The sequence below is a fragment of the Amphiprion ocellaris genome, chromosome 17, assembly GCF_022539595.1.
Source record: "Amphiprion ocellaris isolate individual 3 ecotype Okinawa chromosome 17, ASM2253959v1, whole genome shotgun sequence".
In the NCBI taxonomy this organism is placed as follows: Eukaryota; Metazoa; Chordata; class Actinopteri; family Pomacentridae; genus Amphiprion; species Amphiprion ocellaris.
Window position 1 is genome coordinate 453920 of NC_072782.1, and position 18391 is coordinate 472310.

Here is an 18391-nt window from a genome sequence, read left to right on the forward strand (position 1 = left end):
GACGATGCAGTTTCACCCTAATATTCTTTCCAAACTCCTGAAACTCTGTCAGGTTACACAGCAATTGAAAGCGAGCAACCTTTCCAAGTCCAGCTGTAAATTCTCCATTGTTTCTGGGTTCTCATTGACCAGTTCTTTACATGCACCTTGTTGTCTCATACTGTCAAGTCAAACTGGGAGAAGCTGAAACCTCATAGAAAGAAGAAGCTGAAATCTGATAGAAGAAGCATTCACACAGGTGCTCCACTCAGCTGGGGCGGAACCAATCTGCGGCTGCAGGTTTGCTACCTGCAGCATAAAAAGGGACACACGCAGCACTGAGGAGGAACGGAGAATGAATGAGCTCCTCAAACTGTGCAGGACTGCTTCATCTACAGAAATCCGGGTAGCAGCAGGTAAGAGCAGAACCATGAAAGATCTGGGAGACTGTTTAACCTGCAGATGTGAGCCGCTGCAGAATGTGTTAGCATTAGCATTAGCCACGGAGCGGCGGGTTGTTAACTTTCTGATGTCTGTATGCCAATAATTGCTGTGTGTTTGTAATTGTTCAGTTGAAAATAAGATTGCAGGTTAATTGGTGCTTATTAGAGCTTTTCCAGCTAAGGTTAAAAACCAGTTAATTCATTCTGTTTGTAATGGTGGGTTTGTACTATGCACTTTATTCTATTTGTTTATTTATTGGATCTGGAACGGAATGCACTTTAAAAGTCACTTTATGCACTTTAAATAATTTTAAAAATATGAATTAAAAAGTATAAAAATAGTTTAAAAAGTCTGATAGAAATGTTGAGTAAAATTTGTTAAAATGTGATTAAAATCAACTCTTTAAAATGCAGGTAAATTCATATGCGGCATGGGATTTGTTTGAAAATTGGTCATGCCATGATTTGTTGCTTCACTTATTTGATGTTGAGGTTAACAAACGTAAATTGAGCAGCATTTACTAATGAGGTGAAATTGTACATGGGGAATGGCTGTTACTATCTGCTGAATGCAATAGTGTGAACATTGTTCTTTTGTGTTTTGTTTAAAGGTTTTTCACCTAAATCTGTCAACTAAACCTATCACCTAAGTTGCCATCGTTGTTTCCATGACCTTGCAACCATTGCAAAATAAAAGAGGAAGAAAAGAAAGCAACTGTTTGACTCATGAGTGGAGTCCAGCTCATAACCCGGGTAGATGAAACGTCCTTTTTCAAGTGGGGAAACTGCACACAAACCCTCAAAAATCATCAATGATATTCACGCGTCATTGAAAGTGGGAGAACACTTGACACATACGCTTTGGGTCATCGTCTTCTTGAAACTATTCTTTTCCCAAGTTCCAGTTCTCTTTCCATCAGGTGCTCTGCACAATTTCCCTGTATGTTTCTGCATGCACTTGAGTTGCTTTGAGCTTTCTTGAGTCTTCAAGCTGTAGTTCTATCCAGGAGTATGATCCACCAGTGTGTGGACCTTCAGCATACATGTGTATTTGTACTACATTCACTGTATTTAAATGATCCCATTTCACTAATTGTGTGACCACAAACTGGCTGCACGTGTGTTGAATTAGATGAGTCACTTTAAATACTTATGCAGTCATTTATTTCAGATTTTTAATATTAGACACACTTTGTTTTCAACATGAAAGATTCTTTTTTGTTTTGTTAAAAAAGCCAAATTAAATTGACCATGATTCCATGTTGAAAATCAATAGAAAGGTTACACAACAGGACTGCTCTGTACGTATTACACCGCCCTTTGTCTTTAATACCACTGCTTGGATCCTGTAGTAGTTTGTGTATTTTGCATATTATCTGTATGTTTTATAACAGTTTTTAAGAGTAAGAATTAGACGCTGACTCCGGGTCCCCAAAGCAACCAGTTTTACTGCTGACAGGTCGTGAACATGTGAGGTGTGTCTACTGAAAAAGTAATAAGAAATGGTCTTCCACCTGAAATATCTCCTTTAACATCCTCCAGATGTTGCTCAGGAAACAGGTTTTGGAAGGTTTGTGTGAAATGACATCCTGTCTGCCTCCAGAATGAGCAGCTTCATCAGACTTACTGTGTACCAGACTGTTTGCCTGCTTGTTTTTTACATCTGTTAGTCCTCCGGCATGAATAGGATTCACATTTCTCTCTCTGACTGCCTGTCCCTCCAGCAGACCTCCTCTCCAGCTTTGCCTCTCCACATTTCAAACCTTACCAACTCCAGATGTGGCCTCTCAGGGAGGTTGGTGCTCCACTTCAAACCAAACCATCAAACCTAAAGGTGACCTGTAAATCTATCTACTCCACCTTTTCTTTATTTTCTCTTTCTTCCTCACCAGATCTGTGTTCCTGTAATCCAGATGTGGTCATGAGTTGGCAGATTATGTTCAAATCGAGCCATTAAACCTGTTTATGACCTGCAGTCTGATGTCTCTTATGTACCTCATTTTTCATCAGGATGCCCAAACTGCCAGTGTTTCTGTTCCTTATTTTATTTCTTTCTCTCCTCCCTCTGCCTCTCTCTACTGATTCTGTCTTTCTCTGCAGTTACAGAGTCCAGATGTGCTAACAGCTGCTGTGGTTCAGAAAGGTTCACATATGAGTGATTGAAAGACAGACTCCCTTTTGGCAGAGCAGCTCCACTGGTAGAACCAAACAGTTGGATTCAAAAGACCCAGAGGAACCGCCCTCTGACGGTTCTGGTGTTCACATAACAACCAGTGGCAGGCAATGAAGTGTGAAATTATTCCTATTCCAATAGGTTAAAGTATTTCTTCTAAACTCTGTACAGTTAAATGATCACTGGACAGAAAATGTGATGCCGCAGATAAAACAACCAAAGAGACAAAGCAGAGACGGCTTCATAGAAACCATTCGTCTTACCTCCACTCTACGGGGAAGCGGCAAAATCCAGAGGACACCGGATGGATGAGTGAAACATAAAGAAGTGGGAGACACAGAAGAGAAATACAGCCGTGATGCTTCTCTCTGCAGCTCATAGCTAAAAGACAGTGTGTGTGGTCAGGATAAGACATGTAGGTATGTGCTTTAAGGTGGCTGTGGTCATGCATGTGTCTGGGTGGGACCAAATGGGAAGACAACAAACAGCTGAAGACACACTGACAGCTAGAACAACACAAAGCAGTAGCAACAACAACACAACTATACAAAGCTACTAGAACTATTAACGTTTCTCTAAATCTACAGTGAGTCTGGCTATCTGATGAGGAAATCCAACATGTTCACCTGCTACTGTGACTCTTGCCGTTGCTTTAACAGTGTTGGCTCCAGCACTGTGTTTGTTGGAGGCCAGACAGGTGAACAACGCTGGCTTATTGACCGTCACTTTAAGAACGGACAGAATCACCTCTCCTACTAAAGTCTCCTCCACTGATGCACCTAAAATCTGAAAACAAAGATGACATTAGACAGAAGAAAGTGAAATAACACCTGAAGCTTCACTATGTTGTTTGACTGTCTGCTGCATTTAGAAACAGTTCAGATGCTAAAACTCCTGCCTGGGTGGTGATTCACAGATTCCTGATCATTTGTTCATAGAAAATACTGATAAATATTGAATTCACTATAGTTATTTTGCTTATAGGATCAAAACTGTGCCCCCATGGCTGACACATATCCTGACCCTCACAATAACTTCTATGAACCTACTCTGGGACACCAGAATGTAGAACTTCCAGATCTGCTGTTAATGGTTCCACTGAGAAAGCGTAATATATCTGAAGCTCAGTATTCATAATGCTGCTAACTGGAGCTGAAGCTAAAGATCTCAAAACAGCAGCCCAAAAACAACATTTGCATTTGCAACCAGGGTAACCTGATTCAAACGGCTCCCTGCTGGTTTTAGAGTTGATTTTCAGATTTTATTGATGACTTTTAAAGCTCTATTTATGATCTGTTGACCCCCGTATGATCCTGCTACAGCCTCAGATCCTCAGATGGACCCTTCTGGTCGTTCCAAAGTCGAGGTTTAAATCTAAAAGCGACCGAGCGTTCTCCATCAGGAACTCCACTTTGGAACGACCTGCCTGAGGAGATCAGACTTGCAGAGTCACTAACTTCTGCTAAATCACTTCTTAAACCCACTTTTATGGATTTGCTTTAATGTGAGGTTTACTTTTAGCTTTACTTAATTTTAGTGTTTCATTCTGTATTATGTCCTGTTTATTTGAGATGTTCTCTCTGGTTTTATTGGACTTTTAGAAGCCTGGTTCTTTGCTGTGATGTCTGTTAAATTCTCTGACTTTTTTGATTTTTAACTTCTAACTTTAACCTCCAGTCTTATTCTTTAATTTTTAAACTGCCTAGTGCCTTTGTCTGTTGTGAGTGCTAATTTAGCTAATTATTCATTTATTATCATTTTTACTATTTATTTTAACTGACTGCTCTGACTCGTCTCTTATAGCTTGTGTGGTTGTCTGTGTTGCATGTTTTAACTGTAAAGCTCTTTGTGAACGCTGTTCTTAAGGTAGCTATATAAATATAGTTGTTGTTGTTGTTATTATTATTATTATTATTATTATTACTACAACATTCAGAGTAGCTGTTCCCTTAATTATGCATAATTTTAAGCCTTAGCTAATGTAAACAGGTGAGTTATATAGGTAGGGTTCGGCTAAACGGGGAAATTAGGTATAGAGACCAAAACCAGGTTTGTACCGGCCTGTAAACATGTTTATTTCTTTTACAGAGTCCAGCATTTTAACAATGGATTGACTCACTTTCTGAGTCTCAGGTGGCCATTCAAGGAACTACAGGTTTTGGCACTTCCTCCTTTGCCTTATTTTCCAGCCTTGAGTTTGTCCTTACTCTAACTGCTCTCTTTTTCAGAGGAGAGAGGAAATGCTACACTGAGATTCAGGGAGATTTGACTTTTTTGGCTCCACCTGACTACAATGGTGAAAATTTTGAAGTAGAACAGAAGTGATTCTTATAGTTTCTCCTGGCTGTAATCATTAAATCATTGAGATATGCTGATTATAGTCGTGGCTCTGAGGTAATGAAATTAAATGCATATAAATGTGTAAACGATTTGAAAACTCCCCAGTATTCACACAATGTAAATGGAGCCGATTAATGAGTCTGTTGTTTTTAGGTTCTCTATTCACACTTCCATGCTTCTAAATGATAAATGGGAGTGTGTGCAGTGTGTGTGCAGAGTGTGTCCAGTGTGTGTCCAGTGTGTGTGTGGTCAGTCAGGTGCTGATATGTGACTATGTCTATATTTGAAGCTGCGTCTCACACCGTCTGTTTTTAGGACGAGCTCCATCCAGCTGAAATTAATGACCTCAACAAGCTGCCAGAAAAGCAGCTCCCACAGTCATTTTAATCAGCACACACTATTTACAAGCATCATGGGCCCGTAATCACGTTGTAGTTGCACCCAGGACCATTAAATACCCAGACGTTATGTGGTATACGTCGACCGCAACACGCCTAAAAAATGTCTGCTGCCTCGATGAAAACATGTTCAACATTCCTGAGGTGGATTTCTGGTTTCCATTGTTCCTTTAACCCTCGTGTCGTCCTGGGGGCAAACTGACCCGTTTAAAAGTTTGAAAGTGTGGAAAAAATATATATTTTCACAGTGAAACTTCTGATGTCCACATTTTCAACATTTTTGGGAAATCTTTGAACATTTTTTGGTGGAAAAAAAGAGATGTTAAAAATGTTTCTTAAGAACATTCACATAAAAATAAACCAAAATCCAGCGAAGTTCGCTGGATTTTGGTTGAATTTTTTGTGAATGTTCTTAAAGAAAATATTAGAAGTTTTACTGATGTATATGGAATCACTTTAGATATTTTTAGGATTTTTTTTGGAAAATTTTTACTCATATTTTGAAAATATTCACAAAAATTTTCTTGCCAAATTTGGGGTATTTTTTTAAAATAAAACTTTTAAGGAATTCTTGGAATTTTCTTCCTGAAGGTTTTGTAAATTTTCAGAAATTTGGGGAATTTTTTTGCTGAATTCTTGGATTTTTTTCAGACAAGGAAACAATATTTTTGGTGCTCTGAAATGAGGACAACAGGAGGGTTAAAAAAGCAAAAAAAACCTACAGGTATATTTGAGGTTCCATCAACACCTTCAGAGTTTAAGAATCTTAGTCTAAATGGTTTTCCTTCATCACTTGCTCTAAAAAAAACAGCCCAATTAAAGCTGATAACAATGTGTATTATTAGCTAAATGCAATCCAATCTCTTCAATCCTCGGTCACGATAATGAAAATTCCTCCGCTGTTTATTCCTCTGATCCCACAGCTGGTCTCAGTGCACGTTAACTGGTGTGTGAGTGCACGTGTGAAGCACAGAGATAGACACAGACAGCGAGGGATAAGTGGCTAATTTCTTGTATATGCATTACAGTATCCCGGATTTGTGCTCTGCAGTCATGTCGTGGTTTCTATTTTTGACTTTCTAATTGTTTTGGTGATGGAGCCTGATGGATGCAGATGAACAGGATATCAGTGAAAAGACTCTCAGAAAAGAACGTGATAAAACCACTTAGGAAGAGAACATATTGCTTCTGTAGGCCAAGAACAGGGAACGCAGGGGGACACTATGTACAGCTACTGTGGATGAGCAGCTGTATGTCCGACACGCCTGGACAGCTGGGGACGGATTTGATTCCAGATGTTCATTCCTAGGCTACTGCATTTACACAGAAGCTGGAGAGCTGTGTCTGGAAAATGGTCTGGTTAGAGCTCTTTATCATTCTGCTTTAAGGTAAAAAAAAAAATCCCCCGGCTTGTTTGTAATTCTTTCAACGGATGCTGAGCCCAGGATGCAGCACTGGTGCCCCTCCAGAATAGAGCCAATGGAGTTTGTTTGGAGGAATATTTGCACAGATAGGCAAGCTCTGTCATTAAAATGGATAAATCACTGAACAAATAACAATACAGGACTCTTTGGAGGCCCTGTAATTGGAATGAGTACACTTTAAATCCTTTAACGAGGATCAATTTGAGGGCAAGTCTGGTGCCAGCAGCCAATAGCGTATCTTAAAGTTGCTGCAGTTAAAAAGCTCGTAGTTGGATTTTGGGATCGAGCTGGCGGTCCGCCACGAGGCGAGCTACCGCCTGTCCCAGCCCCTGCCTCTCGGCGCCCCCTCGATGCTCTTAGCTGAGTGTCCTGTGGGGTCCGAAGCGTTTACTTTGAAAAAATTAGAGTGTTCAAAGCAGGCCCGGTCGCCTGAATACCGCAGCTAGGAATAATGGAACAGGACTCCGGTTCTATTTTGTGGGTTTGGTTTGTGGTCAGGTTGTCACTATTATATACTACTATGAATAACTGCTGAGCTTGTGTGACTTTGGAGATGAAGTATATCTCACAGACGTTTGCAGACTCATGGATGCAGAAAGTATAACACAACCCTCAACAGACCATGATAATATGTGAGTTTTAGGCATTAACTACTAGAAGATGAGATGATCTAGAAGTCCATCTGGATATAATGTTTAGAACGCTGATGCTCTTTTATAACTTCATTACTTTTGACATGTAGATTTCATACATAAAACTTGATTATTTCATTCCACTGATGACTTTCTTGTCCATCTACTCTATTATTGTCTCTGCTCTCTCATTATGTAAGGCTCTACAGCTGAAAATGCGTCACTATGTTAGCTACGTGCTAATATTCCTCTAATGCTGGCTGTGTTCGCTGACATTTGAGCCTAACTCAACCACTGGACTGAGAAGACTGAAACATTCGGGTCAGATCAGAAGCCTTCATAGGAGGCAAGAGGATGAGAAACACACATGGACAGAAGGAAATTGGATTTGATTTGGATTTGATTCCAAAATTCAACCCATTTTCATCCATTCTTGAATCTGAACACTCACAGTATTCCCGTTTTCCAGCCAGGTGATGGTGGGGATGGGATTTCCTGTGGCGTTACACTCCAGTGAAACCTGGCTTCCATACGCTACTCTCTTCTCCTTTGGAACCCGCAGGATTCGAGCTGGAGCTGAACATGTAAAACCACACATAGATAAATGCTATAAACTTCAACAGAGCCACACTGCAGCCAGTAGCTGGCTGAATTTCAGTGCCTTAAACTCTGTGTACATTTAAGAATAGAAAGAGAAACTCCTTTTAAATACGTACCCTGTACCTCTATGGTGACAGGCTTTGAAAAGGCCAAACCGAAGCTATTCCTGGCCACGCAGCGGTACTGTCCTGCATCCTCCTTCTGGATGTTATGAATTTTCAGAGCACCATAGTCCAGGATGGTAACCCGCTCACTGACCTGGAAGAGAATCAAGATCTTAGAATTATAACTATTACTCTGATCTAAGGCAATGAGATGAATAAAACCAAGTCAAAGGGTGCAGTTGAGCTGTTTTATGGTAATGTGCTGCAGCTTTTATGCCTCTGGAGTCTTTGACTGTCACAGATTAAAAAAACCTATTATTAATGTAGGCCATGGGTCTCAGACTCGCAGCCCTCGGGACAATATTTTGTGGCCCTTTACTTGACATCAAAGTATAGTATTAATGCGACCTGCCCGCTTTTCTTATATGCTTCCACATATTCGATAAGACAGCACTGAGAGAAAGTGGCGAAGGACCGCGGCAAAGCACCACGAACTGGATTCAAGCTCATGACGACTGTACCAGGGTCGGCCGCTCAACCTCCATGATACATCAGCCTTCAGCCAACACAGTGGCAGAGCGCATTTCTGACCTGTCAGGTAAGATCTATGAGCAACTGCATGAGAAAGCAGAATGTTTCTGTGCAAACTCAGTCCTCCTGATGAGAGCACAGACACGGTACATCTCGCAATTTGTGTCCGTGGTGTGGATGACAGTTGTGAAGTGATGGAGGAGTTGCTCACAGTGAGTCCAATGCATGGCCAGACCGCCGCTCAGGAGATGTTCCAGCTCTGTGATGCCGTTGTGGATGCCGGTTTGCCATGGAAGCTGTTTGTTGGAATAACAACCGATGGAGCGGCATCAATGATAGGGAGGAAAAATGGACTGGTGGCTTGTTCAAAGAAAACTGGAAGAGGAGGGTGTGGAGGAGGCCGTTGCTCTGCACTGCATTATCCATCAGCAGGCCCTTTGCAGCAAATGCCTTCAGTTTGACAATGTGATGTCTTTTGTTGTGAAATGCATCAACCATACCAGATCCAGGGCCTTAAAGCACCGGGAGTTCTGCACCTTTTTGGAGGAAATACAGTCAACATATGAGGACGTGCTCTACTTCACCGAGGTACGTTTGCTCAGCAGGGAAACGTCTTGAAGAGGTTTTTAGAGTTGAGAGCAGAAGTGAAAGCCTTCATGGAGAAGGATGGGATGGCTGTTCCTGTGTTCAGTGATCCCAGATGGCTGTTTCTGTGCTCAGTGATCCCAGATGGCTGTTTCTGTGCTCAGTGATCCCAGATGGCTGTTCCTGTGTTCACTGATCCCAGATGGCTCATGGACTTAGCTTTTCTTGCTGACATCACCCAGGAGAATGTACAGAACAAGAAGCTACCAGGCCAGGGGCAGCTTGTCAGTGCTACCTATGACAATGTGAGAGCATTCTGCACAGAACTTGTGTTATGGAAACTCCAGCTCTCTCAGGCAAACCTCCTCCATTTCCCAGCATGCAAGGCACTCCTGGATGCAGGCACCCCATTCAGTGGTGAGAAGTATGCTGATGCCGTTGAGAAGCTACAGGAGGAATTTGATCACAGGTTTGCAGTCTTCAGGACACACAGAGCCACTTTTCACATTTTTGCTGACCCCTTCCCCTTGGATGTGCCAGATGGCCCTGTTGTGCTTCAGATGGAGCTCATTGACCTGCAGTGCAATTCTGAACTCAAAGCCAAGTTCAGGGAGGTGAGTGGAAAAGCAGACAAGCTTGGACAATTTTTGAGAGAATTGTCCCCCACCTTCACTGATCTTTCCAGGATGTTCAATGACCATGTGTCTTTTTGGGAGCACTTATCTGTGTGAAAAACTCTTCTCCACCATGAACTTCAATAAGTCCAAGTACAGGTCCAAGCTTACTGATGAGCATCTTCAGGCCATACTGAGGGTCTCAACTGCTTCCTCCCTCAAGCCAAATGTGGGTCAGCTGTGTGAGAGGAAGCACTGCTAGGTCTCTGGCAGCAAGGAGTAGGCAAAAGAAGCCTATGTACTGAAGAACCGTTCATGTTCAGCAGAACGGTTCACGTTCAGCAGAACCGTTCACGTTCTGAAGAAACATTCATGTCGAAGAAGACTGGATCAGTTGTAATTTTCTTTGGAATACCTGGAACTCATTTTTGTGGAATACTCGATGCGGCCCAGCCTCACTCAGACTCTACCTCCAGTGGCCCCCAGGTAAGTTAAGTTTGAGACCCCTGGTGTAGGCAGTCATTATGAACAGAGAAAAGTCAATGAAAAGCTTCACGCAACTGAAAAACCTCCAACAACTTCCTGCTGTTGTTGGATTTTATTGCTGTCGTTGGATTGTGTTGCTGTTGTTGGATTGTGTTGGACCGTGTAGGATTTTGTTGTTGTTGGATTGTGTTGCTGTTGTTTAGATTGTGTTGGATTGTGTTGCTGTTGTTGGATTGTGTTGCTGTTGTTTAGATTGTGTTGGATTGTGTTGCTGTTGTTGGATTGTGTTGCTCTTGTTTACCTTGATGAGCTCATCGTCCTTCAGCCAGGTGACGTCGGGTTTCGGGTTGCCGAGGGTAACACACGGCAGCACGGCTTTGGATTCTATCAGGAGGGTCAGGTTGGTGGGATGTCGTTTGATCTGAGGCTCTGATGGAGAGGCAGGAGAAGACAGCACAGTGGTTTGGACTTTAACTCTCAACATTCAGGACCAGAGCTGTAGAAGACTCCAGCGCTACGACCTTGGAGCTGTAGAAGACTCCAGCGCTACGACCTTGGAGCTCTAGAAGACTCCAGCACTACGACCTTGGAGCTCTAACAGACTCCAGAGCTACGACCTTGGAGCTCTAACAGACTCCAGCGCTACGACCTTGGAGCTCTAGAAGACTCCAGCGCTATGACCTTGGAGCTATAGAAGACTCCAGCACTATGACCTTGGAGCTCTAACAGACTCCAGAGCTACGACCTTGGAGCTCTAACAGACTCCATTGCTATGACCTTGGAGCTCTAACAGACTCCAGCGCTACGACCTTGGAGCTCTAGAAGACTCCAGCACTATGACCTTGGAGCTCTAACAGACTCCATTGCTATGACCTTGGAGCTCTAACAGACTCCATCGCTATGACCTTGGAGCTCTAGAAGACTCCAGCGCTACGACCTTGGAGCTCTAACAGACTCCAGCGCTACGACCTTGGAGCTCTAGACGACTCCAGCGCTACGACCTTGGAGCTCTAACAGACTCCAATGCTATAACCTTGGAGCTCTAGAAGACTCCAGCACTATGACCTTGGAGCTCTAGAAGACTCCAGCACTACGACCTTGGAGCTCTAACAGACTCCAGCGCTACGACCTTGGAGCTCTGGAAGACTCCAGCGCTACGACCTTGGACCAACTAGACGTACTCATCTTCAGCTGCAGGGCTCCACAGCTCTTGGCCGGCTCTCCGATGCCGTTATTGGCGAGGCAGCAGTACTCTCCGTTATCCGACTCTCTGACATGAGGGATGACCAGCATCTGACCCTGTTCCCTGGTCAGGTAGCGGGTATCGTAGTACCTGGAGAGGTGAGAAGGAAAGGGGAGTATGGTTATCAGCAGGATTGACCAATGGATGCTTTCCACTGTTGCTAGATGTTGGTATTCACTAATGTTACCAACATTTTATCCAACTATTAGCTCTGCAAATACCTGAAGATGTCTCAGCATGGTTGTCAGCAGTAGCTTGTATAGTAGGTAAAATACCCTAATGATAGTTTTTAATCCTTATGCTAGCCTTGTAATGTCCATAACATTTAAATCTAGCTCTGCAGTGACCAGCTAGTGTTTGTTTTCAGTGTCTGCTGTCACCAGGACAGGTTTACAGCCCTTACATCCTCACTTTAACCCTCCTGTTGTCCTCATTTACGGGCACCAACAAATATTGTTTCCTTGTCTGAAAAAAATCCCCAAAAATCCAGCAAAAAAATTCCCCAAATTTCTGAAAATCTTCAAAACCTTCAGGAAGAAAATTCCAATAATTCCTTAAAAGTTTTATTTTAAAAAAAAAATATATATATATACCCCAAATTTGGCAAGAAAATTCTTGTAAATATTTTCAAAAAATTTGTAAAATTCTTCCAAAAAAATCCTAAAAATATCTAAAGTGATTCCATATATATCAGTAAAACTTCTGATATTTTCTTTAAGAACATTCACAAAAATTTCAACACAAATCCAGCGAAATTTGCTGGATTTTGGTTGATTTTTTTGTGAATGTCCTTAAGAAACATTTTAAACATTCATCAATTTGACCCGCAGGACGACACCAGGGTTCAAGTAGAGAGAATGGCTAGAAATTCTCCAAAAGAAACGCTGCAGTTGTTTTGTGTCTCTTTTTCTTGAGTATTTTCAGTTTGTATCATCATTTGCACTTAAAGTCTTAAAGTTAAAGTCTCTTTGGGGTGCATTAAATATTCTTCTATTCATAAAAACTCTGATATCCAAAGCTATCTTCAGAAGTACTGACAGAGTTTCAGCACTAGTCGGTCTAGGTTACAGTAGTAAACTTACATTATGGGATGGTTATTCTTGGTCCAGGAGATATCAGCTGGGGGACGAGACTCCACCTCACAGATGAAGGTGGCGTTGTGGTCCAGCAGAACATCCACCGTCTCTAATAAGGTGATGATACGAGGCGCTGGGTGACGAAGAGGCAAAGAAAACATGGAGACTTTAGTTACAAAGCAGCAAATCCAGTAGTTTTTATGGAAAATGAGATGTGACTGAAGAAGGTTTTTGGTTCACCAGAACACATGGCAGAAATGCAGATGAAGAATTAACTGCTAACTTCATCACTAATGCACATTATTCTAGAATATAAGATAGTGTCTGGAAATAAAACCTGCGACATCTGAGAAGATTGGACAGCTGCATTGTTTCAGCACAATTCTTTGCCATTCTTTGCATTCCAGTATAAGTCTGAATGTGTTTTAGTCGGTTAGCATCCCTCTGCTGACTAATGAAACCAGATCAGAGGGTTTTTATTAGGTTTGACAGGTTTCAGAGCAGAGAAATGACGGCCCTCAGGTGGCTCATTAGAACAATTGGAGGAAAGGGTGGATGGTTGAGATGGAGATGGAGGACAGGTATAGAAGCTGGACGAGCATTTTGAAAGCTTTTTAAAGCTTTGTTTCTTATTCAAGCAGAAGTTCATGCAAGGACAACACAAGAACATGTTATTTTCAGCTTCAAGGACAGCCTCATTGTTTTCCACTATCTGCTTTCAACAGATGGTCTGTGTTTCGAGGAACGTAGATAAATATACCAGGTCTGTGTACGCTGATTATGCAGATTATTTATGTATATCTGTGGCATAGATCAATCCGAGGTGATTGATATTTATCTCATCAACATATTCAGCTTTAATCATGAAGGGAAAATGAAAAGAGGGATCATTTTCAGACAAGGGTAAAAGGGAACCCAGTATCAGTTAAATAGTCTAATATTTATCCATCGTTCTGGGTGAATGTATGAAGGAGTAGAAAACAAAAAGGGGGAGTAAAATCAAAGGAAAATGAGGAGAAAAGATGGAAGAAGATAGCGGTGGCAGCAGCTGTTTGTCTGTGGACTCAGATCAGAGACGTCGGGTTGCTTTAAACTTTGCCTGAACTAAGGAGAGGAAGAGGAGAAATAGAAAACAGGCAACAAGCAAAGAGGAGGGTAGAGAAAGAAAGTAGAGTAGAGGAAAGGATTAGACTTTAAAGGACACTGAAGCTTGAAGGAATATTTCACAACAGAAAGAGCCACATCTCCACCCTTAGCCGGAGCTCACTGCTGCTGTTTGAATCATGAACGGCTGAAAAAGTCGCCATAAATCAGACTGAGAGCTGACATGAGGGTAGAATATAATCCAAGGTCAAAGGAAGGTTAAAATATTCTACTTGTACCTACGTTTTTTAGTTGTTTTTGCATGTGGAGTCTCATGTTTAGCCGTGCTCTTTGGCTCTTTAATGGAATATTATCCATAAAACCTGCATGGGTTCCTGTGTGATTCTGTATTTTGTAGACATTCATGGACCCCAGAGGATAAATCCTGATGACTTCCTGTAACTATCATCTCATTGTTTGGAAGTTTCAATGTATATCCTGCTGCTGCATCACTAAGACGGACAGCTAACAGATTCAGCATAAAGTCAGGAAGTTTTTCCCTTTAAGAAGTTTCAGAAGTCTGATGCTGAGTTGTATATACAGTATCAGGATTGGCTTCATGTTGGAGCAGAGTTTGCAGAAATGTTTGCATTTTGTTTCCTGTAATATCTCTCTACTGCCAATACTAAGTCTAAACAGATGGATAACATCTGAAACAGTGAGTCATTATTTAGATCCAGAAAGAGTCTCTGTGGGTCCGACCTGGTCAGAGGTTCTTGTTCTGTGTTGTTTGGACACCAGAGGTTCGGTTAAAGCCCTCTGGCTTCATACAGTAAAATCATCTCATATTAGAGCCAGCCAGTGACCAAACACAGCCACTCTATCGTTGTGTAATCAGAGTTCAGCTCCACCACTTCTGACTTTTACAGCATTCTTGTTTTCATTGCTGATACTAAAACCCACTGAATTTTTTCCATCTTTTCTACTTTTATCTCCTCCAGGATCCATCAGGTCTCTCTGCTTTCTAACTCAATCCTTTCCCATAAAAGTTGTCTTTCTGCAGAGCTGGAACCTATAACCTCTGCTCCCTTTGGTGTTTGCTTTGATTTGCAGTTTATCCTGCAGGTTTTTTTCTATACTTGCAGTCAGATTGTAAACAGTATTCTTCTTCTTTCTTCTTATTTTTCTCTCTCACTCATGCACACATATGCATGCAGACCAGTTCCTGACTTCCATTGTGGTGGAATGAGAACAAACACAGAAATAGGATTGTTCTGCTGCATGTCTGGGGATCAGATGTCCGTAGAGGAGTCATTTTGTTTGTACTGGATCTGTTCGCAGCAACATGAAACACTCTCTTTAACCTCTCATAGAATAAGAGGTCCTGATTTATCCAGCTACAGTATAATGACTGGTTTATTCTATGGGTGACTAAAAAATGTTCTTTACACAGATCTTATTGGTTCTTGACCCTTGTAATATTGTTTTGGCTAATTTACAACGCTGCCGCTGCTCAATAAGCCTCAGAGGAAAGACGCTAAACGTGTTTTTAGGGACACATTCATAATGATTAGCATGCTTTTTATTTGTTGGCTTGCTGTTATTTCAAATTAAACACAGATAATTAAAGTGAACTAATCCCAGCAGAACACATGAAAGTCAGTCTTTTTGTGTCATCCATCTTTGCTTTGTGTGTCTGACTCATGCCCCAAAACCACAACTAAGAGCCAACAGATTCTAATAGCACACTTTTACTGCACTGTCAGTCTGGAGTTGCTAAATGTTTATTTGCAGGCACAGCTTGGTGAACTGTGGTGGAAAAATCTGAAACTTGCTAACATTTCCTTCAAACAGCTGTCAGAAAGAAATGTTAGGCCTGTAGTTTAGCATAAAAACACACACTTTGGATGTTTTATAAGCAGGATTTACAGCATTAAAGAGTCACACTCCATATAACAGATCCAGGAGCTGCTGTAAGTATAGAAAGCTGCAGAGATGACGCTGGGTTTCACTTTGTATGATGAATGTTGTAGCTTTAGAAGGAGCTTCGTCTCTTTTATTCTTATCAAATACCACCAGTAGAATGATGCCATCCATATTTATTTTATCCTTTTAATCACTGACATATTCTGCAACCCCAACCATACCATAAACAGATATTTTCTAATAGGATTTTATATCTGGAACTTTTAGTAATATGAATAATATTCAAAGCAATAAAGAGTCACATAATACAGGTCCAGATACTGTTGTAAATCTATAAATGTACATGGATGATGATGGATTTCACTCCGTAGGGTGAAGGTTGTAGCTTTAGAATGAATTCTGCTGGCATCACAAAATATCATATACGTTTGTCTTATTTGTAAAACATGATAGCATCCACATTAATTTCTTAACCCTACCATAAAAACACACATATATGTATCAGCAGGAGTGTCATTTGGATCTTTTACTAGTGAGATATTCAAAGCATTAAAGAGTCCCACTCCTTACAGTACAGGTCCACATTAATACTATTGTAAGGATAGAGTTTTACATGCGTGACGATGGATTTCACCCTGTGGGACAAATGTTGTAGCTTCAGGAGGATTTCTGTTGTTTCTTCCACAGTGAAACACCATTGACTTTACTGGTATTTGTAAAGCATTCCCAGTAGCAACAAGAATGACACCATCCACATTTATATCAGCTTCAAAAACAATGACAGATAAGATGAGATGAGATGAGGTAAGGCAAGATAAGGTAAGATGAGAAGAGATGAGATAAGGTAAGATGAGATAAGGTAAGATAAGATGAGATGAGATATGATGAGATGAGGTGAGATGAGATAAGATGAGATGAGGTAAGATGAGATGAAATAAGATAATATGAGATAAGATGAGATGAGACGAGGTGAGATGAGATTTTGATCTGCAGCTTATATTCTGGAATATGTATAAAAATAGATATTTCACAGGATTTTTGAAGAGTAAAATATTAATATTTCACAGAAGTCCAGCCTTAAAACACATCATCCCAACCCACTGCAGCTCACCTGTTACCCTCCAAAGCAGAGGGACAGCATCAGCCCCACCTGTTCCTCTAAACCAATCAGCATCGCTGTTTATCTGAACCTATTAAACACGTCTATGTCATGTATGTTACTGTTCCCATCTCACGTGTCCTGATCCTGGACTCACAGCAGACTTTACTGCCTCAGCAACAGGTTGGATGTCTGCTCACAGTGGTGGAATCATTAGAATCTGATTTATTAGACAGAGAAACACAGCAGAGGAAGTTCTAGACCTCCTCTAGCTCCTCTAGTTCCTCTACCTCCTCTAGTTCCTCCACCTCCTCTAGTTCCTCTACCTCCTCTAGTTCCTCCACCTCCTCTAGTTCCTCTACCTCCTCTAGTTCCTCTACCTCCTCTAGTTCCTCTACCTCCTCTACCTCCTCTAGTTCCTCCACCTCCTCTAGTTCCTCTACCTCCTCTACCTCCTCTAGTTCCTCTACCTCCTCTAGTTCCTCTACCTCCTCTAGTTCCTCTACCTCCTCTAGTTCCTCTACCTCCTCTAGTTCCTCTACCTCCTCTAGTTCCTCCACCTCCTCTAGCTCCTCCACCTCCTCTAGTTCCTCTACCTCCTCTACTTCCTCTAGCGCCTCCACCTCCTCTAGCTCCTCTAGTTCCTCCAGCTCACACTGCACAGAGAGGAAACACCAAAGTGTAGGAAGGATATAGATTTAGTCAGATTGACACTATGTTGGCCTATAAACACCTTCTCCTTTTCCTTGCAGGATGGAAGGTAGAAACAGGTGGGAAAGTTCAGCTGCATTTTGTTTAGGAAAGAAGGAACGTAAAACTCAGATGCTAGAACAGAAGGATGCTGTTTATTTTCTCATTTATTTGTGTTTTAGTGTAGATTCTTTGGTTTACTGCTCATTTATTGACTCATTTAGAAGTTGGAATAGGATCTTCTTGGTCATATTTCTTAAAAATGAGGCAGCAGCTTTAAAGGATTGACAGAATCTGGAGAACTCGCTGAAAAAGACACACTTTACAGATCTCTCAAGTGGACGTGGCTCTTACCTCTTTGCATGCCATAACTGGAAGTGACCAAAACCAGCAGAAAGACGAACACAGTCACCATTCTGGCTCTAGAAGGATCCATCTGAGCAGAGCTTTAGGTCCGGTTAGAGATAAATCCAGTGTTTAGAGCTCCATGTCAGCTGAGGAGACGTTCCTGACGGTTCTGTTGGCGTGTCTCTGTTTGCGTCTTACCCAGGGACAGCCATGAGCTCTGAGCTGAACACCAACCAGCTCCGTCTCTGTGTCTCTGCTGATGGACAGAAGCAGCTGCTGGCTGTCCTCATGTACAGTCACTCAGATCCTGCAGCTCTAGAGCTCTGAAGGCTCCAGAGCTGGAGATCCGTCCACGTTCAGAGTCAACAACACCGACAGCCCAGTGGTTATTAATCATACAAGCTGCACACATATTTCAACGTAGATATACATAAAAAAAAACATAGTTAAACACACAAAGAGCCTAAATTCCTTTATTAAATATATAATACAGATCTACTTCTCATTTTATTTGCACAAATTGGCCATTGGGTTAATCGAATCCAAGGTTGGAGCTAAAACAAACTGTATAATGAGAAAGTTAGTGAAGTTACATCACCAAAAAAAAGACAAGAAAA

General features: G+C 41.6%; 1 protein-coding gene and 1 long non-coding RNA gene across 2 annotated transcripts in view; one reads left to right on the forward strand and one right to left on the reverse strand.

Annotated features, from left to right (window-relative positions):
* The window catches only part of musk (muscle, skeletal, receptor tyrosine kinase), a 49051-nt gene extending 31018 nt beyond the window's left edge, over positions 1 to 18033 (reverse strand). The window contains 8 exon segments of the mRNA XM_023289846.3: positions 2859 to 2865; positions 3222 to 3381; positions 7841 to 7965; positions 8106 to 8247; positions 10611 to 10738; positions 11491 to 11642; positions 12635 to 12761; positions 17781 to 18033. Of these exon segments, the coding sequence (XP_023145614.2) occupies positions 2859 to 2865; positions 3222 to 3381; positions 7841 to 7965; positions 8106 to 8247; positions 10611 to 10738; positions 11491 to 11642; positions 12635 to 12761; positions 17781 to 17862 (923 nt within the window). The 5' untranslated portion in view covers positions 17863 to 18033.
* LOC118471587 (uncharacterized) lies at positions 261 to 3241 on the forward strand. The gene is made up of 3 exons (XR_004848921.2): positions 261 to 395; positions 2147 to 2256; positions 2523 to 3241. It is a non-coding gene; the product is annotated as an uncharacterized LOC118471587 (long non-coding RNA).
* Positions 18034 to 18391: the final 358 nt, after the last annotated feature.